This window comes from Papilio polytes, unplaced genomic scaffold (assembly GCF_000836215.1).
Source record: "Papilio polytes unplaced genomic scaffold, Ppol_1.0 DF824269.1, whole genome shotgun sequence".
Taxonomy (NCBI): Eukaryota; Metazoa; Arthropoda; class Insecta; order Lepidoptera; family Papilionidae; genus Papilio; species Papilio polytes.
The window spans coordinates 4442617-4460348 of NW_013524935.1; the positions used below are offsets into that span (position 1 = coordinate 4442617).

The following is a 17732-nucleotide window of genomic DNA, read 5'->3' on the forward strand; positions in this document are numbered from 1 at the left end:
TTCTTTAAATATTACCTTTGATTTGTCTGTAATTTAATTGAAGTGGTGAATTACAAAAAGATGTTGTCTATGAATTCCTTTTGTAATTTTTCAGTGTTAACTGCATTATAAAGGTTTCGTTTCCAATTGAATTTATTTTACTCTAAACTGGAGACTTAAAAATGTAGTTCAGTAACTGGGCATAGAAATGTACCTTGGGGAAGCCTGCATTTATATGATGAATTATAATTCAAATTAAAACCAAAATGTATGATTATCGAATTAAATGATTATATTGAAGTTAATACAATAATTATAAGTGTTGTAAACAAACTTACATACATATAAAACGTAAATTCTTGAATGAAAGTGTGTCGATTGCATATGAAAATGCGTGTGTAATTTTTAATTGTATCCGTCCTCAATACGGTAATTACTTCGTCTAAGTTATGGATCAATTCACAATATTTAATTGGTTTAGCAAATCTGTTGCTAATTTGACATAGTAATTAATAGTGAACGGTTGGATTAAGAGCGGGCGCACACCTTTGACTAAACTATCGCACAACTGTTTAGTCGTGCTTTGATTCCTATGATGTGCAACTAAACAGTTGAGACTGTTTGGATTGAAAATAAAACTTCTGATAACTTACTTGCGGGTATTAATGATTTTTATAACTTCCGGTTATGAATTTAAACATGTTAAGGATGTCCGTATAATGTTCATGAAGGTAAACGCGACTGATGCGTAGACAGGCTGCGAAACAATCGACAATCGCACAAATGTCCTGCGATAGTTTGGTCAAAGGATTGCGCCGCTCTTATCCAGAACTAAAGCCAGCTAAATACGTTCAGTTAAGTTAAAGACTTGAGCTCATAAGTTGAAAATTGTTGAAGCTTTAATTAAAACGTTCAACTGACAGATAACATAAACAGTTGTAAATGAACAGTCTATAGCGGCCTAACATCAAATTTGTTCATGCTACAAATCTGTAAAAAGTAATTTGAATTTAAAACCAAGGAAAATCACTAAATAACTTATATATTTTACATCAATAAGAGAAACTTAAGATCTATTTTCTATACAAAATTATAACTGCGAAAATGTCTACAGAAAATATTGCTATTTCACCTCTTCCAAAGGGAATGAGACAGATGTAAGTTTGTTTGAACAAACTCACGCTTTCATTGTTTAAGCGTAAAAACTTAGAAGTTTTACCCTAAATTGTATCTCAAACGTATACCACCTTATTATATAAAATAAGGATTTCAATTAGGTATATAGTACTTTAAAATATTGAATCTATGTAGTTATTTATTTGTGAAAATAACCTTATTACATAGGTGCAATATGTCGAGTCAAGTATTCTTTAAGTGCATTGTTTTTTATTTATTTTACATGACAAAACGATGTTATATTGACTTATAACAAAATTGACACGAGTTCTAGCCCGCGACTTCATCCACGCGATGGTAAAAAGCCTATAATATGCCCGTCTATGTCAGCTACCCTTAAATGAAAGTCCGGTCAAAATCGACCCAGCCGTTTTGAAGATAACCCGGAACAAACGTGGCTTGCGGACAGACAGACAAAAATATTTTAAATGCGATTTTAAACGCATCTTCCCGAAATCTGGAATGTTTCATTTGGTATTACAAACAGACACTCCAATTTTATTATATGTATAGATTTGTTATATAGTTTGGTTATAAAATCGTTTTGTCATAATAAGGAAATCTTACTAATATAGCTGTATACATGTATTATGAAATGTGCAATAATAATGAAAATTGTTTTCATTAACTCGATGCTTCCTGTTGCGTGCAATATTTTTCTTTCTGTACATAATTGTGTAATGGTAAAATAAAATGTTTACAAAAATATGTTGTTTCATTTATAAAAAACTTGCTATCGCCCGCGAAATTAAGAAAAAAAACAAAAGGGTTCTTCCAAATTATCCCCTACATCTGTACCAAATTTTATCGAATTCCGTTCAACCGTTTAGGCTACATACTCTAACAAACATCCATCCATCCATCTTCTTAGGCTTTTATAATATTAAAAATGAGTGTTAAATTTATTTAATCACTATCTTTCGCCCCCGACTCCGTCCGCGTGAGTTTAAAAAAAAACAAAAGTGAGTAGCCTATGTGTTCTTCCAGACTGTACCCTCTATACCAAATTTCAACGTAATCCGTTCAGCCGTTTAGGCTTCAAACTCTAACAAACATCTATACATCTAAACTTTCGCATTTATAACATTAGTATGAAGTATGATTAGGCATATAACTCCAGGCATACTTTTATAAAAAAAAAACTTAAAACTCACAAAAATGCGAAATTATCTAGAATTTGGAAATGGCGTTTCCTAAATCTACTAAAGAACTAGATAAAACAGTTTAGTTATACGAGTTTTTATTTCATTTATTATCTTACTAAATATTATAAATGAAAATGTTTACATGAATGGATGTTTGTTAGAGTTTGTAGTTTAAGCTGCTGGACGGATCTCGATGAAATTTGTCGTAGCTGTAGGGCATAGTCTGGAAGAACACGTAAGCTATCTGATTTTGTGATTTTAATCCCACGAGGACGAAGTCGCGGGCGAAAGTTAGTCTTACTAATATTATAAATGCGAATGTTTACATGGAAATATGTTTGTTAGAGTTTGTAGTCTAGATATTTGGTAAGATAGATGTAGAGAATCTGGAAGAACACATATGCTTCCCATTTTTATTATTCCGCGCGGACGGAGTCGTGGACGAAAGCTATAATGTAGGATATATATTGTTACTCCAGTAAGTTTATTGTTAAATTCAAAGTCGGGATCAAAAATATATCATTTTTTATTAACTTCCCACAATTATAATGTAGTCGTTATCTCTCCACTGGTACATTATTCTCCTTATGTAAAATAAAACAAATAATCCATACATACAATTATTATTCTTATTTACTATCTCATAAAATTTCATTCATTTATAACTCCTTGATTTCATAAACGCATCGAAATTAACAATTTAATAAACTTATCTATTATGTTAGTAACTAATCTCATTAAAACATCTGTTATATTACACATTATTTACTAATTATTATGATTTTTTATTCAAAGTTATATACGTTTTATTTACAAAGATATATTTCATAGACTCAGAGTCTTCGAGTATTTATTTGTAAATTAAATAACTAATTTATAACTGCAGATTTTGGGCTTGTAAATTCGATTACATAAAAACTATGAACCAAGTTATTGCAAGGATGTTGCATTGAATATAAGCAAGGACGCTAAACAATTACAAATAATTGTCTTTTAAAGTAAAATTTTCATAATAAACGTCTTTACTCGTTTAAGATCGAAATTAAGGTCGACAAATATTGCACCGTCTTGTATTAGCATGTATTATGATAATAAAAGAGGTTTGTTATTTCCAAATAGGTACGAAGTAAAAATATAACATAGATTAAAAAAATCATTGACTCCAACATCGACTCAGCTTTGATTACACTTTATGGCAAAACTGAATACAGTTTGAGGCGCGTACTCAGTTGTGTCGTGTGACTGCACACGAGCAAGCTCCGCACTCAGACATCTGTCCATTCGTCATCGTGAGGTACATCTCTAAATGTACTATGGCATCAGTAAGGCCTCACTGTCCCGAGGCGGCCGCGCGGGATGGGCTCCGCGTAGCTGTGCCGGAACTTTGTCGGCTGGCGCTCGGCCAACTCGCGGAAGTCCCGGTACTCGCGGTCGTAGTACCTATCCCTGTCTCTATCACCGTCGGGGTACGCCGCTCGCTGCTCGTCCAGCAGCCGGGAGCGGCTGAAGGCGCGTTGCCGGTCCGTCCACTCGCGGCGCCTCTCCTCCAACACCGGCTCGATCATCTCATCCTCGTCTATACGCCGATCCAATTCTCGCCGCTCCCGATACCGGTCGAACTCCCGCTCCGGCTTCGGTTCGATCCTGTTCAGGTAATCCTCAGCGCCGTACTCGTACCGCTTCTCGTCCCGCTTGCGACCGACGCGCGGCAACCTCTCCATCTCCCTGTGCGCCAGGTCCGCGGGCTCGACGTCACGCACCCGATCCATGTCCTTGCGCCGGTCCGAGTCGCGGTGAGAGCGCTCGATATCCCGATGAGAACGGTCAGGTTCTCGTCGGGAGCTTGGCTCTCGATGACGCTCTTGCCGCTCGTCCCTTCTCTCTTCCTCGGGGGAAGAAGTCGAGCGACTGTTCCTTTCGAGCATGCTCCTCCTTAAAGCCATGTGCTGCTCCAGCTCCCTGTTGAATCTCTCCCTCTCCAGGTTCATGAACTTTTCCTTGGCGACGTTGAAGCGGTCTTTGGGCGAGGTCTCGGCGATTTTGAGGCTGCCCTCGCTGGCGCCGCGCTGCAGTTTGCCGAAACGCCGGTCGTCGCCCCGGTCTATGCTGCGGTTAGAAGGTTTGGCGTCGGGTACGTATCGTCGCCTGTAGCCGGTGCCGTCCTCGAGGAATTTGTCGGGTTTCTCCTTGGTGCCGCGTTCGAGGGATTCATGGCGGAAACGGCGCTCGAACGTGGCGTCGCGGAAGGGCGCGAGCTGGTCGCGGTAGGGCTCGACGGGCGGCAGGTAGTCATCGTTGTAGGCACGATCGTAGCCGCGCGGGGAAAGGGCACGGCGCGGGGGTGAAGCGGCGCGCGGGGGCGAGGCGGTGCGGCGCGGGGGAGACGCCTCGAACGCCTCATGCATCATGTACGCCGTGCTCTCAGCCCAGTCCTCCTCTGAAAATCACGAATATGTTACATTAATAAGGATGGATTTGCTTAGGAAAGTACGAAGTTTTCAATAACGGTAATAAAATGCTAATCAGCTTTTAAAGCACTAAATGACACAAAAAATAACGTTTCACCGCCTACGTTGAATATTTGGCATAATCTCTTCTCATATTTGATCCGATAACCTCTATAATTATGACTAATGTGGCTTGAGAACGAGTTCTACTCGATTGTCAATGTTCACTTTTGCGTATAACGGGGTATAGAGTCATCTTCGTGGACACATTAACGAGTCAACATGGTTTTAAAAACGAAATCGACATAGAAAGGAACCTGTCACACTCCCACGCGACGCTCGTCATTACCGTCCGCAACAGTTAAGTAGTAAGGGTGTGTATACATTGCAGATACTACAGCGGAATTGCTAATAATGTATGACAACTATTCCATTCTTAAGTCAAAATCATGGTTTAATTTGTCAAAATATGGGTAATTAATACTATACAATTTTGTGGAGATATATGGATGGATGGATGTTTGCTAGAGGTTGTAGCCTAAACTGCGGAACGGATATTGATGAAATTTAGCATAAATGTAGAGGATAGTCTGAAAGAACTCATAGGGTACATTTTTAATTACACGCAGACGGAATCGCGGGCGAAATCTTGTGTATGTACATATATACTAACATTACAAAGAGGAAAACTTTGTTTGATTTGATTGATAACTCAAAAACTACTAGGTCGATTTTGAAAATTCACCATTAAAAAGCTACTTTGTTAGTGGGTAACATTGGCTATGTTTTGTATTATTTTTGTTTTAATTTCATGCGGACGGAGTCGAAGCGGGCGAAAGCTAGTATGTAATATATTGGTATGTCTAAATAGCCTCCCGTTCGCAACAAGGAGTATAATCGTAGATTTGCTACTGGTTTGAAGATATTAATTTATGTAGTAAAATAAATTATTTACATTTATATTTAATATACCATTTCTACGCTATCGCTTGTTAACAAAACAGCAGCTTTATGTCTAAAGTTCGCCTGAGATTTAGGTTCCGCGATTCTTTCGGTTTCGTTATATTGTGTTGAAACTAATTCCCTGCGCACTCCATTAAAATAATTAAGATTTTTATTCTATTGTTTCCGACTAACAATAACACAAAGAGTACGTCTGTAAAAGACATACAGATAACTAAGTAGTTCATCTTAAAATAGTATTGTTTTCAACGTTTTCAAGGACAAATATAAAATTGGTAATGTACTAAGGTCCAGGTGGTCAGTGCAAAATATAACCTCTTTGGCTGACAAGAAGTGTGACAACCAAAGAGGTTGCATACTGGCCACCGAGATGGCATGGTTTATTAAAAAAAAGATGATAAAACAATAGAAGAAAAAGACGCACACAGTTACAAGATGTGATTGCAATATAGTTTTGCAATTATTGTAAATATGTAAATAACCTTATATAAAATTTTTGATTTTTGGCTGCCGCGCTGTCGGTAACAAGTTAAACACCGGAATTGTTTTAAAGAAAACTTTAATTAATTATTAATTGTGATGCCTTATTGTTCATGTCTCGTTCACTTATAATAACTTAATTACGAAACATTATTACATTAGAAAATAGGACAGTTGAGACGATAAAAAAAACATTCCCGGCTAAAACCTATAAAAGCAAATCATATTAGACGTTTGCTGAAATGTTATGTTTTCTTCTGCATATGAGTAGATTGAAATTGTATAACTAAATGTTAAAGTCTGTAAAAAAGGGTATTGTTTACTAGGTTTTGCCTACGACTCCGTCCACGCGGTTTAAAAAAACTTAACAATTACCTAATGTTCCATACTATGTTCTACATCTGTGCCAAACATCGAAATATTAAACATATTCCGTTCCGTTCTAAAGAAATATAGTAATCTATCCATCTTTTACATTTATAATATTAGTAAGAAGATAAATAATGTTTACTTAAATGCAGGACTATGACGTAATAGGTCACGACCGCAATGAGGTCATTTAACTATTTGGTTTTGCTTTTAAATAAAAATAAACATTAGGTCATTTTCAATCTAAACCTGCATTTCAATAGACAATGTTTATAACCGTACAGGACAAAGATGTTTTGGCTTTGAAATAAATATTTGTTCTTGTTGGTTGAAGTTTTTTTTATTAATAACAAATCATTGCTTTATTTAAAACTATATCTATTGTTTTTTTAATATCGACTTTCATTAACATATTTATGTAATTCCCCAGTTACTTTTAACCATTAGTTACTTATCCGAACTCCGTAACTTGAGTTTACTGCGTTGAAACATAGGACAACATAACTAACTACTAGAAATTGATAAAATACATTGACAAAGTAACAATGTAAACCTATATTTGTCTCTTTCACTCCTACAAGTATTTATCATTATAGATTTTGCTAGAGCGAGACAGATATAGTTTCACAGTGTGCTGAAAAACTAAAACATACGGTACGTTGATTTATGTTAAGCACGCATCTGCTGTTGCAGATGTCTATCGGTAGCGGTTGCTTCGCCATTTCGGCGCATTTAGGTGGCCGGTCGCTCGTTTGTAACTTAATTGTATAAAAAAAACAACTTACCACTAGTACTATGATTGTCGTGTTGTCTTGCATAATCATTCCTTTCTGGAGAAGGTGCAAGATCACTGCCAATACCGGAACTGCCTCCTGATGACTCTAATTTGCGCCTCGCGTTTACTCCAACTATATTCTGGTTGAGACAACGACGTGTGTCAATATTACTGAGGTTTCCTTTCTGACGATGCACCGTGTCGTAGTCTCTCGGTGGTAGAAGAATCGGGCTTTTGCCTGGAATTTAAAAATGCGTAATGAGTTGTTGGAATTGTTAAATAAATTGTATACTAGCTGAAAGCTGTAATTGCTTTATAATAAATATTAATATATATATTTAGCATTACTATATTATATTTTAAAGGCACGAATAGTTTTATCTTTATTGATCAACTGTTTTTAATGGATTAAGCATATAGTTTTGAAACAAAAGTATTATTTGTAAATAATGTATAATTTATACTTCTATACTATTATAATAAAGCGTAAACACACACTTCTTTGTTGCCTAAGATGTCAGCAATTACAGCATTTTTTTTAATAATCCCTTTTTTAATAAAAAGCCCTACACTTACGTCAGGCTTTAGGCTATATATTTTAACGCCATTAAACTTAGGGGGTAAATATTTTGGATAAAAACTCTAATGTGGGAAAGAGACCATAAGTTGCTGCCAACATCAAGGAAGCAAGGTTGCCACCATGTCATGTTATTTTGACATTTGAAATTGATAATTTGACAATTAAACAATAAAATAAAATTTTCATAATTTCATGCGGATGAAGTCGCACGGGAACAGCTAGTTTAAAAATAAAATCATATTATTGTAACTTCAGTTAAAATAATATGATTCAATATATGATAAAATAATATATCTTCAGATATAAAAAAAAAAGAAATATGTTAATTTAAAGAAAACAGGTAGGATATCTCTTGAATTTAAGAGGAGAGGAAATATAACTACAAATATAATAAACAACTACAAACCAATAAATAAAGTGCACTAAATGCAAAGCAAACTACTCGAATTATAAAATTCCACTGACCTAAGCCCTTTTTACCTGTAGACAATTTCTGTTTCAATTCCGCAGCCAAACTGTCGTACAGATTCGCTACACATCGTTCTTCATTACTTCCGGAATCAGATTCTCTAGAAACTTCGCTTCCCAAAGAAGAATCTGGGGGCTTCTTTGAAGGGAGAGCTCCACGCATTTGCAGCTTTCTTTCTATATCTGCGAACTTCTTCTGATTCTCTGGTCTCTCTATTAATGCTTGCAGATGTGTGTACAGCATCTCAGCGGTGTGATCAGAGTCACATCTGTTGAAACAATAAAAAAAATAATTCGAAGATGTTTTAAAATCAGTGTTGAAAACTAGTTTAAAATGTATTTAAATTGAAAGTCGTTTGTTTGCTTTTAGCATTTTTTTTAATTCTAACGAAGATTCCTTCTCAATTTTATGTTCATTTTTATGTAGACTGGTTTTATTTCTTGTGTCTAAATAACGTTGATTTTATTTTTTTTTGATTATTTTGTCACATTTGATAGAAGAAATTAATTTATACAAATACTATTAGTGGGAAACATAAATCAGCTTGTGTTTTAGCGAGTTTTAAAGTTCAGAAAATTTTTGTGTCAAAATTTACGCTAAAAAGAAAAATTACACTGGTTATATTGGTCTTGAAATATTAAAAATATGTAAAAAAAAGTCTCGTTTTCCCTACAAAAATGTGTTAGATGTCTTGTATAACCTAGTCGTTTTAGTATTAGTTAGTGTTTATTATGAATTATTATCAATTACACGTTGCCAACATTTCAAAAAAATCACTTGCTGTTTATTTCATTTTTAGCTAAACCTAAGCAAAGCGCTCGAGGATCACTACGTTATTTTGAAAATTAATGGCGCCGTAATTACCAAGGCTTCATAAGCATTAACTAAAATGACTAGATTTTACATGACATCTAAAACATTTTTGTAGGGGAAGCGGCAGTATTTTTATGTCTATCAATAAAAGGCGCTTACGTATCGAAGTATTTAAGATTTCAGTATATTGTAACAGAGGTAATGCATGTAACATTTAGTTTACATTGACTGTATAAGTAAGCATATAAATGCGTTGTTTAACTGGTCTTTATTTAGTGGTGTTCGAGACAGGCTCCGCATATCGCGGCATTGTGCTGGTGAATGTCAGAGTTGAGAGATTCACAAGGCCAAATATCTCCGTATTTGCTAACGCCTCGTTAGCTTTGCAGTTAATATCCTCGATAAAAATACAAATTAAATGTTGATAAAATAATACTTTTATGTATAAAATACTACATTTTAAAAGGGTAAGCACACCTCGCTTTCATCATCACCAGCTCACTATACGTCCCCACCGAGGGGCTCGGAGCCTACCCTAATAAGGGGTGACTAGGCCATAGTCAACCACGCTGGCCAAGTGCGGGTTGGTTGACTTGACACATATCTTTGAATTTCTTCGCCGATATGTGCAGGATGCATTACGATGTTTTCCTTCACCGTAAGAACGTCGGGTAAATTATGTACATATGAAAATTGGAAAAATCGAAAATCACATTGGTACATGGCGGGATTCGAACCCGAGACCTATAAAGTCAAGTGCTTAAACTACTGAACCACCGACGCTCTGATTCCTGTTATATGGAGGTTCGCACTACTCGATTTTTAGTTGTAAAACAAACAGTTGAGGCTGCAAAACAATCGACAATCGCACGGTTGTGCGATTGTTTAATCAAAGGAGGGTATCTCTTATAATTTTTCGAATTGAACCAGCCACAACTATCTGTTAATATTTGCAATACAATATATGAGTACATTTGGCAAGCGATTGTAACATTTGGTTGAGAATCGTATTACCGGTATTAGTCAATTTATAACTAGTTTTAACGGATGTGACGTAAGAAAGGGACTTGTATATAGTCGGACAAATTGATTTGCATAATACATTTGCATTTCATTTCGTAATTGATTCTTTATTTTATTTCGTTAGAGCGAATAATAAATACTCTAAATATTAAGAAACGTTACATCTAATAGTTTCGACTGAAGAAACGCATATCATTTTTCAGGGTATGATAATTATGGTAATACTAACTTTTGCTCTTGACTTTGACCATGGTTAATTAGTCCTTACACACCGTTAAACCATTTTGATACATAGTATTAGGACAACTTATTTAATTGATACTGTCGCTTTAAACTCAGAGCAACACTTCTCGTCAAGACTCATGTTTCGCGCCAATCTATTTATACTTCTAGTGACATTTACAGCTGTCAGCTAGGGACGTCACGTTTATGCCGATAATCTAGAGTTGCGCCAACTCTAAAGCACGGTACTAATTTTGTTCCTAATAGTAACAAACCTCCAACTATCTAAAGTACGCATTTATAATATTAATGCGATTGTCGATTGTTTGCAACCTCATCTGTTTAGTTGCACAACTAAAAATCGAGTATTCTGCTCACCGTATAAACTCATATGAATCAAAGCGAGTCTAAACAGTTGTGCGATAGTTTTGCCAAAGGTGTGCGCGCTCTTAATGTGAAGTATTTATGTTCTAGTGTGTTTTGGCAACCGAGAGTTACAATTTAATTTGTTGACATATTCAAATTGACTCTAGCACTATAATACGAGACATAATTTAATATTACGTACAAATGTAATTTAACAAACTAACAGACATTTCTATCTCGTAATAAATTCTATATGTTACACAGTAATTATATGCAATAAATTGAATTGTATGTTATCATGTCACACGCAATGTAACTAAAAAATTGATAATTATTACGTGACGATTACGGAAAATATTATTATCTGATAGTCCGAAAATATTGTAATACATTATGATTTAGTTTTAGCCCGCGATACCGTCTGTGTGGAATGAAAAACAAAAGTAAGTAGCCTATGGGTCCTTCTAAACTATCCTCTACATCTATGCTAAATTTCATCGAGATCCGTTCAGCAATTTAGGCTACAAACACTAACAAACATCCATCCAAACTTTCGCATTTATCGCTTACAAGCTTTCGTTCGCGACTCCGTCTGCGTGGAATTAAAACAAAACAAAAATAAGTAGTCTATGGGTCCTTCTAGACTATGCTCTACATCTATGGCAAATTTCATCGTCATCCGTTTAGCAGTTTAGGCTACAAACTCTAACAACTATTCAAGCTTTCGCATATACTCGTAATGTTAGTAAGAAGTTAGATTATCTATGTACTCTGTGTAAACTTTCTAATAAATCAAGTCTTACAGGAATGTTATTTTAGTATTCTGTTAATATAATTTAAAATTACTATGCGTATAAAAGGCTGGATTCTTATCGTTCCTTTGCATTAAGATTGTGTTTACTTGAAAGCCGGCGAGAAAGCTTCACTTTCTACATGACTAGTGAACTCTAATTTATTACGCTTCTGCTTGTCATTAATTATTTATATTCTGTCCTTCGTTAACTGATTTTGCTTTCTAATAAACGTAGTTATGTGTACCTCAGTGTTAAAATTAATAAATAGTTTTCATTCCGCGCGGAAATAGAAATAGACTACGCGTGCTCCCTACTTTGTTCAGTACTGATTTTTAATCAAGACTCGACTAACCCATGTGGCTTCATCCGCGGGTAATTATAAAAACATTATTGTATCATTTACATTTGTCAATTTATCAATTGCAAATGTCAAAATGACATGACATGATGACAATCCATAGCAATCTTCCTTGATGTTGACAGCAACTTATGGTCTCTTTCCCACATTAGGGTTTTTATCCAAAATATTTACCCACTAAGTTTAATAGACTAAAGCGTGACGTAAGTGTAGGGCTTTTTATTAATACAAGTATTATTCAAAAACATGCTGTAATTGCTGACATCTTAGGCAACAAAGAAGTGTGTGTTTACGCTTTATTATAATAGTATAGATCTGTTAAGCCGTTTTGGAGAAACGTAGTAATAGATATCCATCCAACAATTCTCATTTATATTAATAAGTTAAATAACGATTTATGGGTGAAATTGACATGTTAGTTTAAAATTGTATGGTTAATTAGAAGTCAATATTCGTACTTCGAATGTTTGCAAAAAAACGTGGACATTTGTAAATTAACTAACGTGTTACAAACAGGTAAATAGGAATTATTTTTCAGACACTAAAGATTTTTAATTTTATGTAATTAGGAAGTACCACATATTGTATTTAAATGACAAATATCACCTTTGTATATTATAAAATATTTTAATTCTTATACAAATTATTGATAAAACTATTCAGATACATTTGAACACTTAAATGTGTTTTTATAGTTGTTTAAAATTCGCTACATACTTCGATAAACCTGTCGACATTTCGGTGAAAGTTTTCCGTTTTTCAACTGTCAGTCCGCCATGTTTAAACAACTGTCAAAAACGCAACTTACAGAACCCGAGAAATACTACAGGTGTTAAATACGAGGTGAAAGGCCGGTTGTATTGCGTTGTAAACAGCTGATGTATGCAAGAATATCTCGATAAGAAACCCTTTATGATGTCACTTTAAGTCTGATTTTTATTATTGTTTTAAAATGCTTCATTGACATAGTTAAGTGGAATGTTAAAATACATTTATACATAAAATATTTATTAGTATTGAAATTAAAATTGTGAAATAAATACGTTTTTCTAAATTTAGAATAACGCCATCTAGTTAAAATAAAATACAATAATAACCTTTGAATTACTTTTAATTAATAACACGAAAGTAATGATGAATGTATTGTTGACGAAAATGTTACAAAATTCCAGAACATTGTCTGGAATAGTTAATGTATTTTTTTTTTAATTTAACGCGAATGATTTCGCTGTCAGCCAGTACTTGATATAAAATATTTTATTGTCAAAAACACAAAGTAACATTGATTCTATGTTCGTAAAATAGCTTGCACTTTCACTGTATTGTTACAAACGTAACGTAACAATTTCACTGTCGTTTGCATAGACATTGTCCTTTTGCTGGCAAAAAGCATGACTTTTTTATATTTGTTAATGGAAAGTTTAATAAATCTGACACTTTTTGTTATACCAAATTTTTAAAATTACTTACTACTTTCGCCTGCGAAGGATTAAAAAAAAAGTAAGTCTATGCGTTCTTCCAGACTATTCTTTTCATGCCGAATCATCGAGATCTGTTCAGAAGTTTAGGCTACAAACATCCATACATCTAAACATTCGCATTTATAGTAACACTAGCATTCGCCCGTGACTCTGTCCGCGTGGTATTAGAAAAGTAAGTAGCCTTCTTCCGTAGTAGTATTCTTCCTGACTATCCATCCATCCATCTAAACTTTCGCATTTATAACATTAGTAATATTACTGTGATGCCACACTCGATATAATGGTTCGGGAAACAAAGTGGATCAAATTAGACAGAATTCGCACAATGTTTATGTAAATTTTCGACATTGGAATTTTATCAGTGCCGTTAGAGTATCTTTAACCCGGTCAAGATTGTCGGCAACTTGGTATCATAAATATCCGCGCATTTTACTGTTTTTTATTTAAATTAGATTCTTACTAAAAATGTACCAATATTTTGCTTATACTCAGTTTATTCATAAGTTTAAGTTTAGACCGCGTTTGTAAGGCTGTAAAGATATAGTGAACCTTACACTTTGGTATTAGTCTGGCTTTTCAAGAAATACAATTAATGGGTTACTTTACTAGCTTTCGCCTACTATTCCCTCCGCGTTGAAATGAACAATTGCAAGTAACCTATGTGTTCTTCCAGACTATGTCTATGCCAAATTGCATCGAGATCCGTTCAGCAGTTTAGGCAGTACACTCTAACAAACATCCATCCATATAGACTTTCGCTATTATAAATTTAGGTACAAGCAGATATTATTATTGGAATGTTAAAGACAGAACCTTCAGCTACATATGAAGTTAAGCATAGCTAAGTGTCATAAATAACGATAGCGGAATTTTTAAATCTAGGTTATTGAGTATGGTACCAGTGAATTCCACGGAGATCCTGGAACTCTCTTCTATTACACTACAAGCTGGCCACTTAGGGGGTTTAAGTGGGTACAAATCTCACGTAAAACTGTCTTCCAAACAAGGAAATATATCTTTTTAAAGATCCCCCCCTATAAAACAAAGGTTATTGAGTATAAAAATGTGGTATCTTTAGTAATTGGGTCTTGTAGCAAATACTTATCGAGTCGGTGAGATAGATGTCGCTAGTAACCTGAGCCCACCGGATGTACGGCGTGATATGCCATCTTAGGGTTGCCAAAGTCACTTTACTAAGTTTTGTTACTTTTTATTTTAATCTTTAAGAAAGATACACTTTTATAGCTATATGTAGTAGATATATTGCTGTTATAATTAATTAAAAAATAACTTGTTTTTTAATTAAATTGTATAATAGTTATATGAAGAAGTACAAGGTGTGCGTAGACCGCAAATGTAGGGTTTCGCACCGGAAGAAACCTCGATTACGTCCACGAAGTACTTTATATAAAAACTGATTGATTTCTTTTTATTTAATGGATTTTAGACCTTACTGCTGTATTACAAGATTCAAAACCGTTAATTTTAGTTAACAAAGATTGAATGGATATGAACCGCTGGGGTTACTTGGTCTTTGCCATGTTATCTTTTTATACTCTATGCCAAGACGACTGTCGTCTTTGATTTTTGATTGTCTATTCCAATGTTATAAAGATGAATTGTATGTTTGATTGTAATGAATAGGCTCAAAAACTAATGGGCCGATTTTAAAAATTCTCATAGCGTTAGAAAGGTAATTTATTTGTGAGTAACATAGGCTATATTTTACAATGTTGTTTTAATTCCACGCGGACGGAGTCGCGGACGATAGCTAGTATTATATAATTAAAAACAGAAATACATACGTTGTTTTATTACAAGAACGCATTATCGTCGAATATTTAAAATGCGTAAAAACAATATTATTGTGTTTCATTTATTTCATTTACGTATAACTAATTTATACTGCTCTCTAAACAGTGTAAACCCACTGTTATATCTTACATCATCATTGATGTATAAGGAATGTTATTACATCACTCGTATTTAATGAATTATGATATGGCAACCTTATTTTGATACGTGTTTAGTGAGACATTCACCTCCGGTCAACAGTTCACGGACCTGGCTTTGCCAAATTAATTTGTTTTATCTATATCATTATAATAAAGCGTAAACACACACTTCTTTGTTGCCTAAGATGTCAGCAATCACAGTATATTTTTGAATATAAAGCCCTACTTCGTCATGCATGATGCTATATATTTTCACGCCATTAAACTTAGGGGGTAAATATTTTGGATAAAAACCCTAAATATGGGAAAGAGACCATAAGTTCCTGCGAACATCAAAAAAGAAAGATTGATAATTTGACAAATGTAAACAATAAAATAAAATTTTCATAATTTCATGCGGATGAAGCCGCACGGAAACAGCTAGTATAATATACCGTTGGCCGCGACATAACTGTCATGCGATTGTCGATTGTTTCGCAGCCCAATCAACTGTTCAGTTGCACAACTAAAAAAGTAGTGTGCATGTCCATAAGCTTATTGGAATCAAATTGCGACTAAACAATTGTAGGTACGATAGTTTAGTCAAAAAAGTCATAAATGTAAATCCCTTTAGCGTTGTTGGAAATACGTACAAATCCATCCAAACTTTCGTAATAATATTGCTTAGAAGATTATGTGTTTTGTTAAACTTGGAACACATGGAAGACAGTTTTTATATAGAGAATAATTCTTAAATCTTTATAAAATAAATACAATAGACAATAATCTTTTAACACGATCAACTAAATTATTGTTATGCTAAATTAACATAAAATATCGGGGTCATTGCAATGTTCAAGATGTTCGCATGCTTACGCCATCTACCGGCTTCAAATGTCAGCAGTTTGTTTTGTATCATTGTAAGCAAAGAGTATCTCCGTGATTCGGTCCTAGTCACCTTGAACTTTGCCTAATTGGAACAATTACTACTACTTTCTAATGATTCTATTATTGTTGATAATTAGTTTAAAATTATGGTTACCGAATAAAATGCAAATTCTTTGGCTGTCTTAGAATTCGTAAATAAAAAATTTTTGCTGTTTTACCTCAGAATAATTAAAGATGCAAGCATCCTTCTAATTTCACACACATGTCTATTTTGAACACAAATCTATACTAGTTCAATAAAAACAAAACATTAATAAATATAACAAACACAAATTAATGTTGTAATAAAATAACGCTTTACTGACCATTTTTTTAAAATATCTTGCTTGTAACATTTTCGTGTCACAAGATTGCAACATTTAAAATAATTGTGATACATTTTACATATGTTTTGTAACTTGGAATTTTGCGTAAGTGTTGCGATTTAGTTTATTTCAAAACGTATTTTATGCTTCTGATTAACACGTTCTAGGAAAGTAATGCGGTATAATGTAAACAAAAAGTTTTCATTCATTTGATGCGTTCGTTTTAAAATTCGAACTGGGATATTTCCCAACGCAGCGGTTGTTTTCTGTTTTTGTTTTCGCGCCATTTCTTAAATGTCACAGATGATTAAATTCTCGGATACGCGTTTAAAACTTTTATTAATAAAGACATAAATATTTTCCGCTCTAAATTATATTTTTATTACTTTACTACCAAATTATTAAATTCGGTATAAATAACGAAGATTTACTGCCATTTTAAAATCCACAGTAAACATCACTCTTAGTGTAGATTGTGGTTTAATATGAGAATGCATTTAAAAATCTGTTTTTTAATTTTTTTTTCAGTATTTCATAGTATTAAGCAACCGTTAGTGACACTTAGTACCAATTAACTTAGAACATTTAAGATGGTAAAGTTATGTTTGAGTTTGAAGGTTATTTGACATTCAAAGTTTCTAGGTCATTAACCCGTTGGCAATGTTTATGCTTAAGTATTTGGCGAGTTGCCTACATTGCGTCTAAGGCCGAGGCATACATAAATCTCTGCTTACCCAATCGACTACATGCCAAAAATATTAAACGAAAGATTTTGTAAAACACCATAATCAATACAAAACAGTACTCCAAATAAAAATTCCAAGTTTAAGATCTTTTTATTAATCTTTGACAAAATTAAAAAACAAAAAAGGTTTAATTTTTTACATTTAAATATGACTTTGACATTAGACGTTTGGCATTTGTCGCAAGGAATTTAAAAAAAACATTAAAAAGATCTATAACATGGCCGTTAGCATAATATTACAAGATATTTCTACTTTTTTAGATACATAATTAGCAATGAGACGTGAAAATGTATTTAAAATTCCGGGTCACTTAAAAGGCCGTTAGCATATTTTAATAAAAAAATTGCTGTTATATTAAT

At 33.9% G+C, this 17732-nt stretch overlaps 1 protein-coding gene across 5 annotated transcripts in view; it reads right to left on the minus strand.

Annotated features, from left to right (window-relative positions):
* Positions 1–2811: 2811 nt before the first annotated feature.
* The window catches only part of LOC106109056 (trichohyalin), a 60758-nt gene continuing 45837 nt past the window's right edge, over positions 2812–17732 (minus strand). For 4 of the 5 annotated variants that reach the window (XM_013290470.1, XM_013290462.1, XM_013290454.1 and 1 more), the window contains 3 exons: positions 8380–8651; positions 7345–7572; positions 2813–4737 (listed from right to left, as the gene is read on the minus strand). In XM_013290470.1, the coding sequence (XP_013145924.1) occupies positions 3620–4737; positions 7345–7572; positions 8380–8651 (1618 nt within the window). In that variant the 3' untranslated portion in view covers positions 2813–3619. Of the gene's footprint in view, positions 4738–7344; positions 7573–8379; positions 8652–17732 lie in introns of all 5 variants that reach the window. The other variant, XM_013290485.1, reaches the window with a different exon arrangement.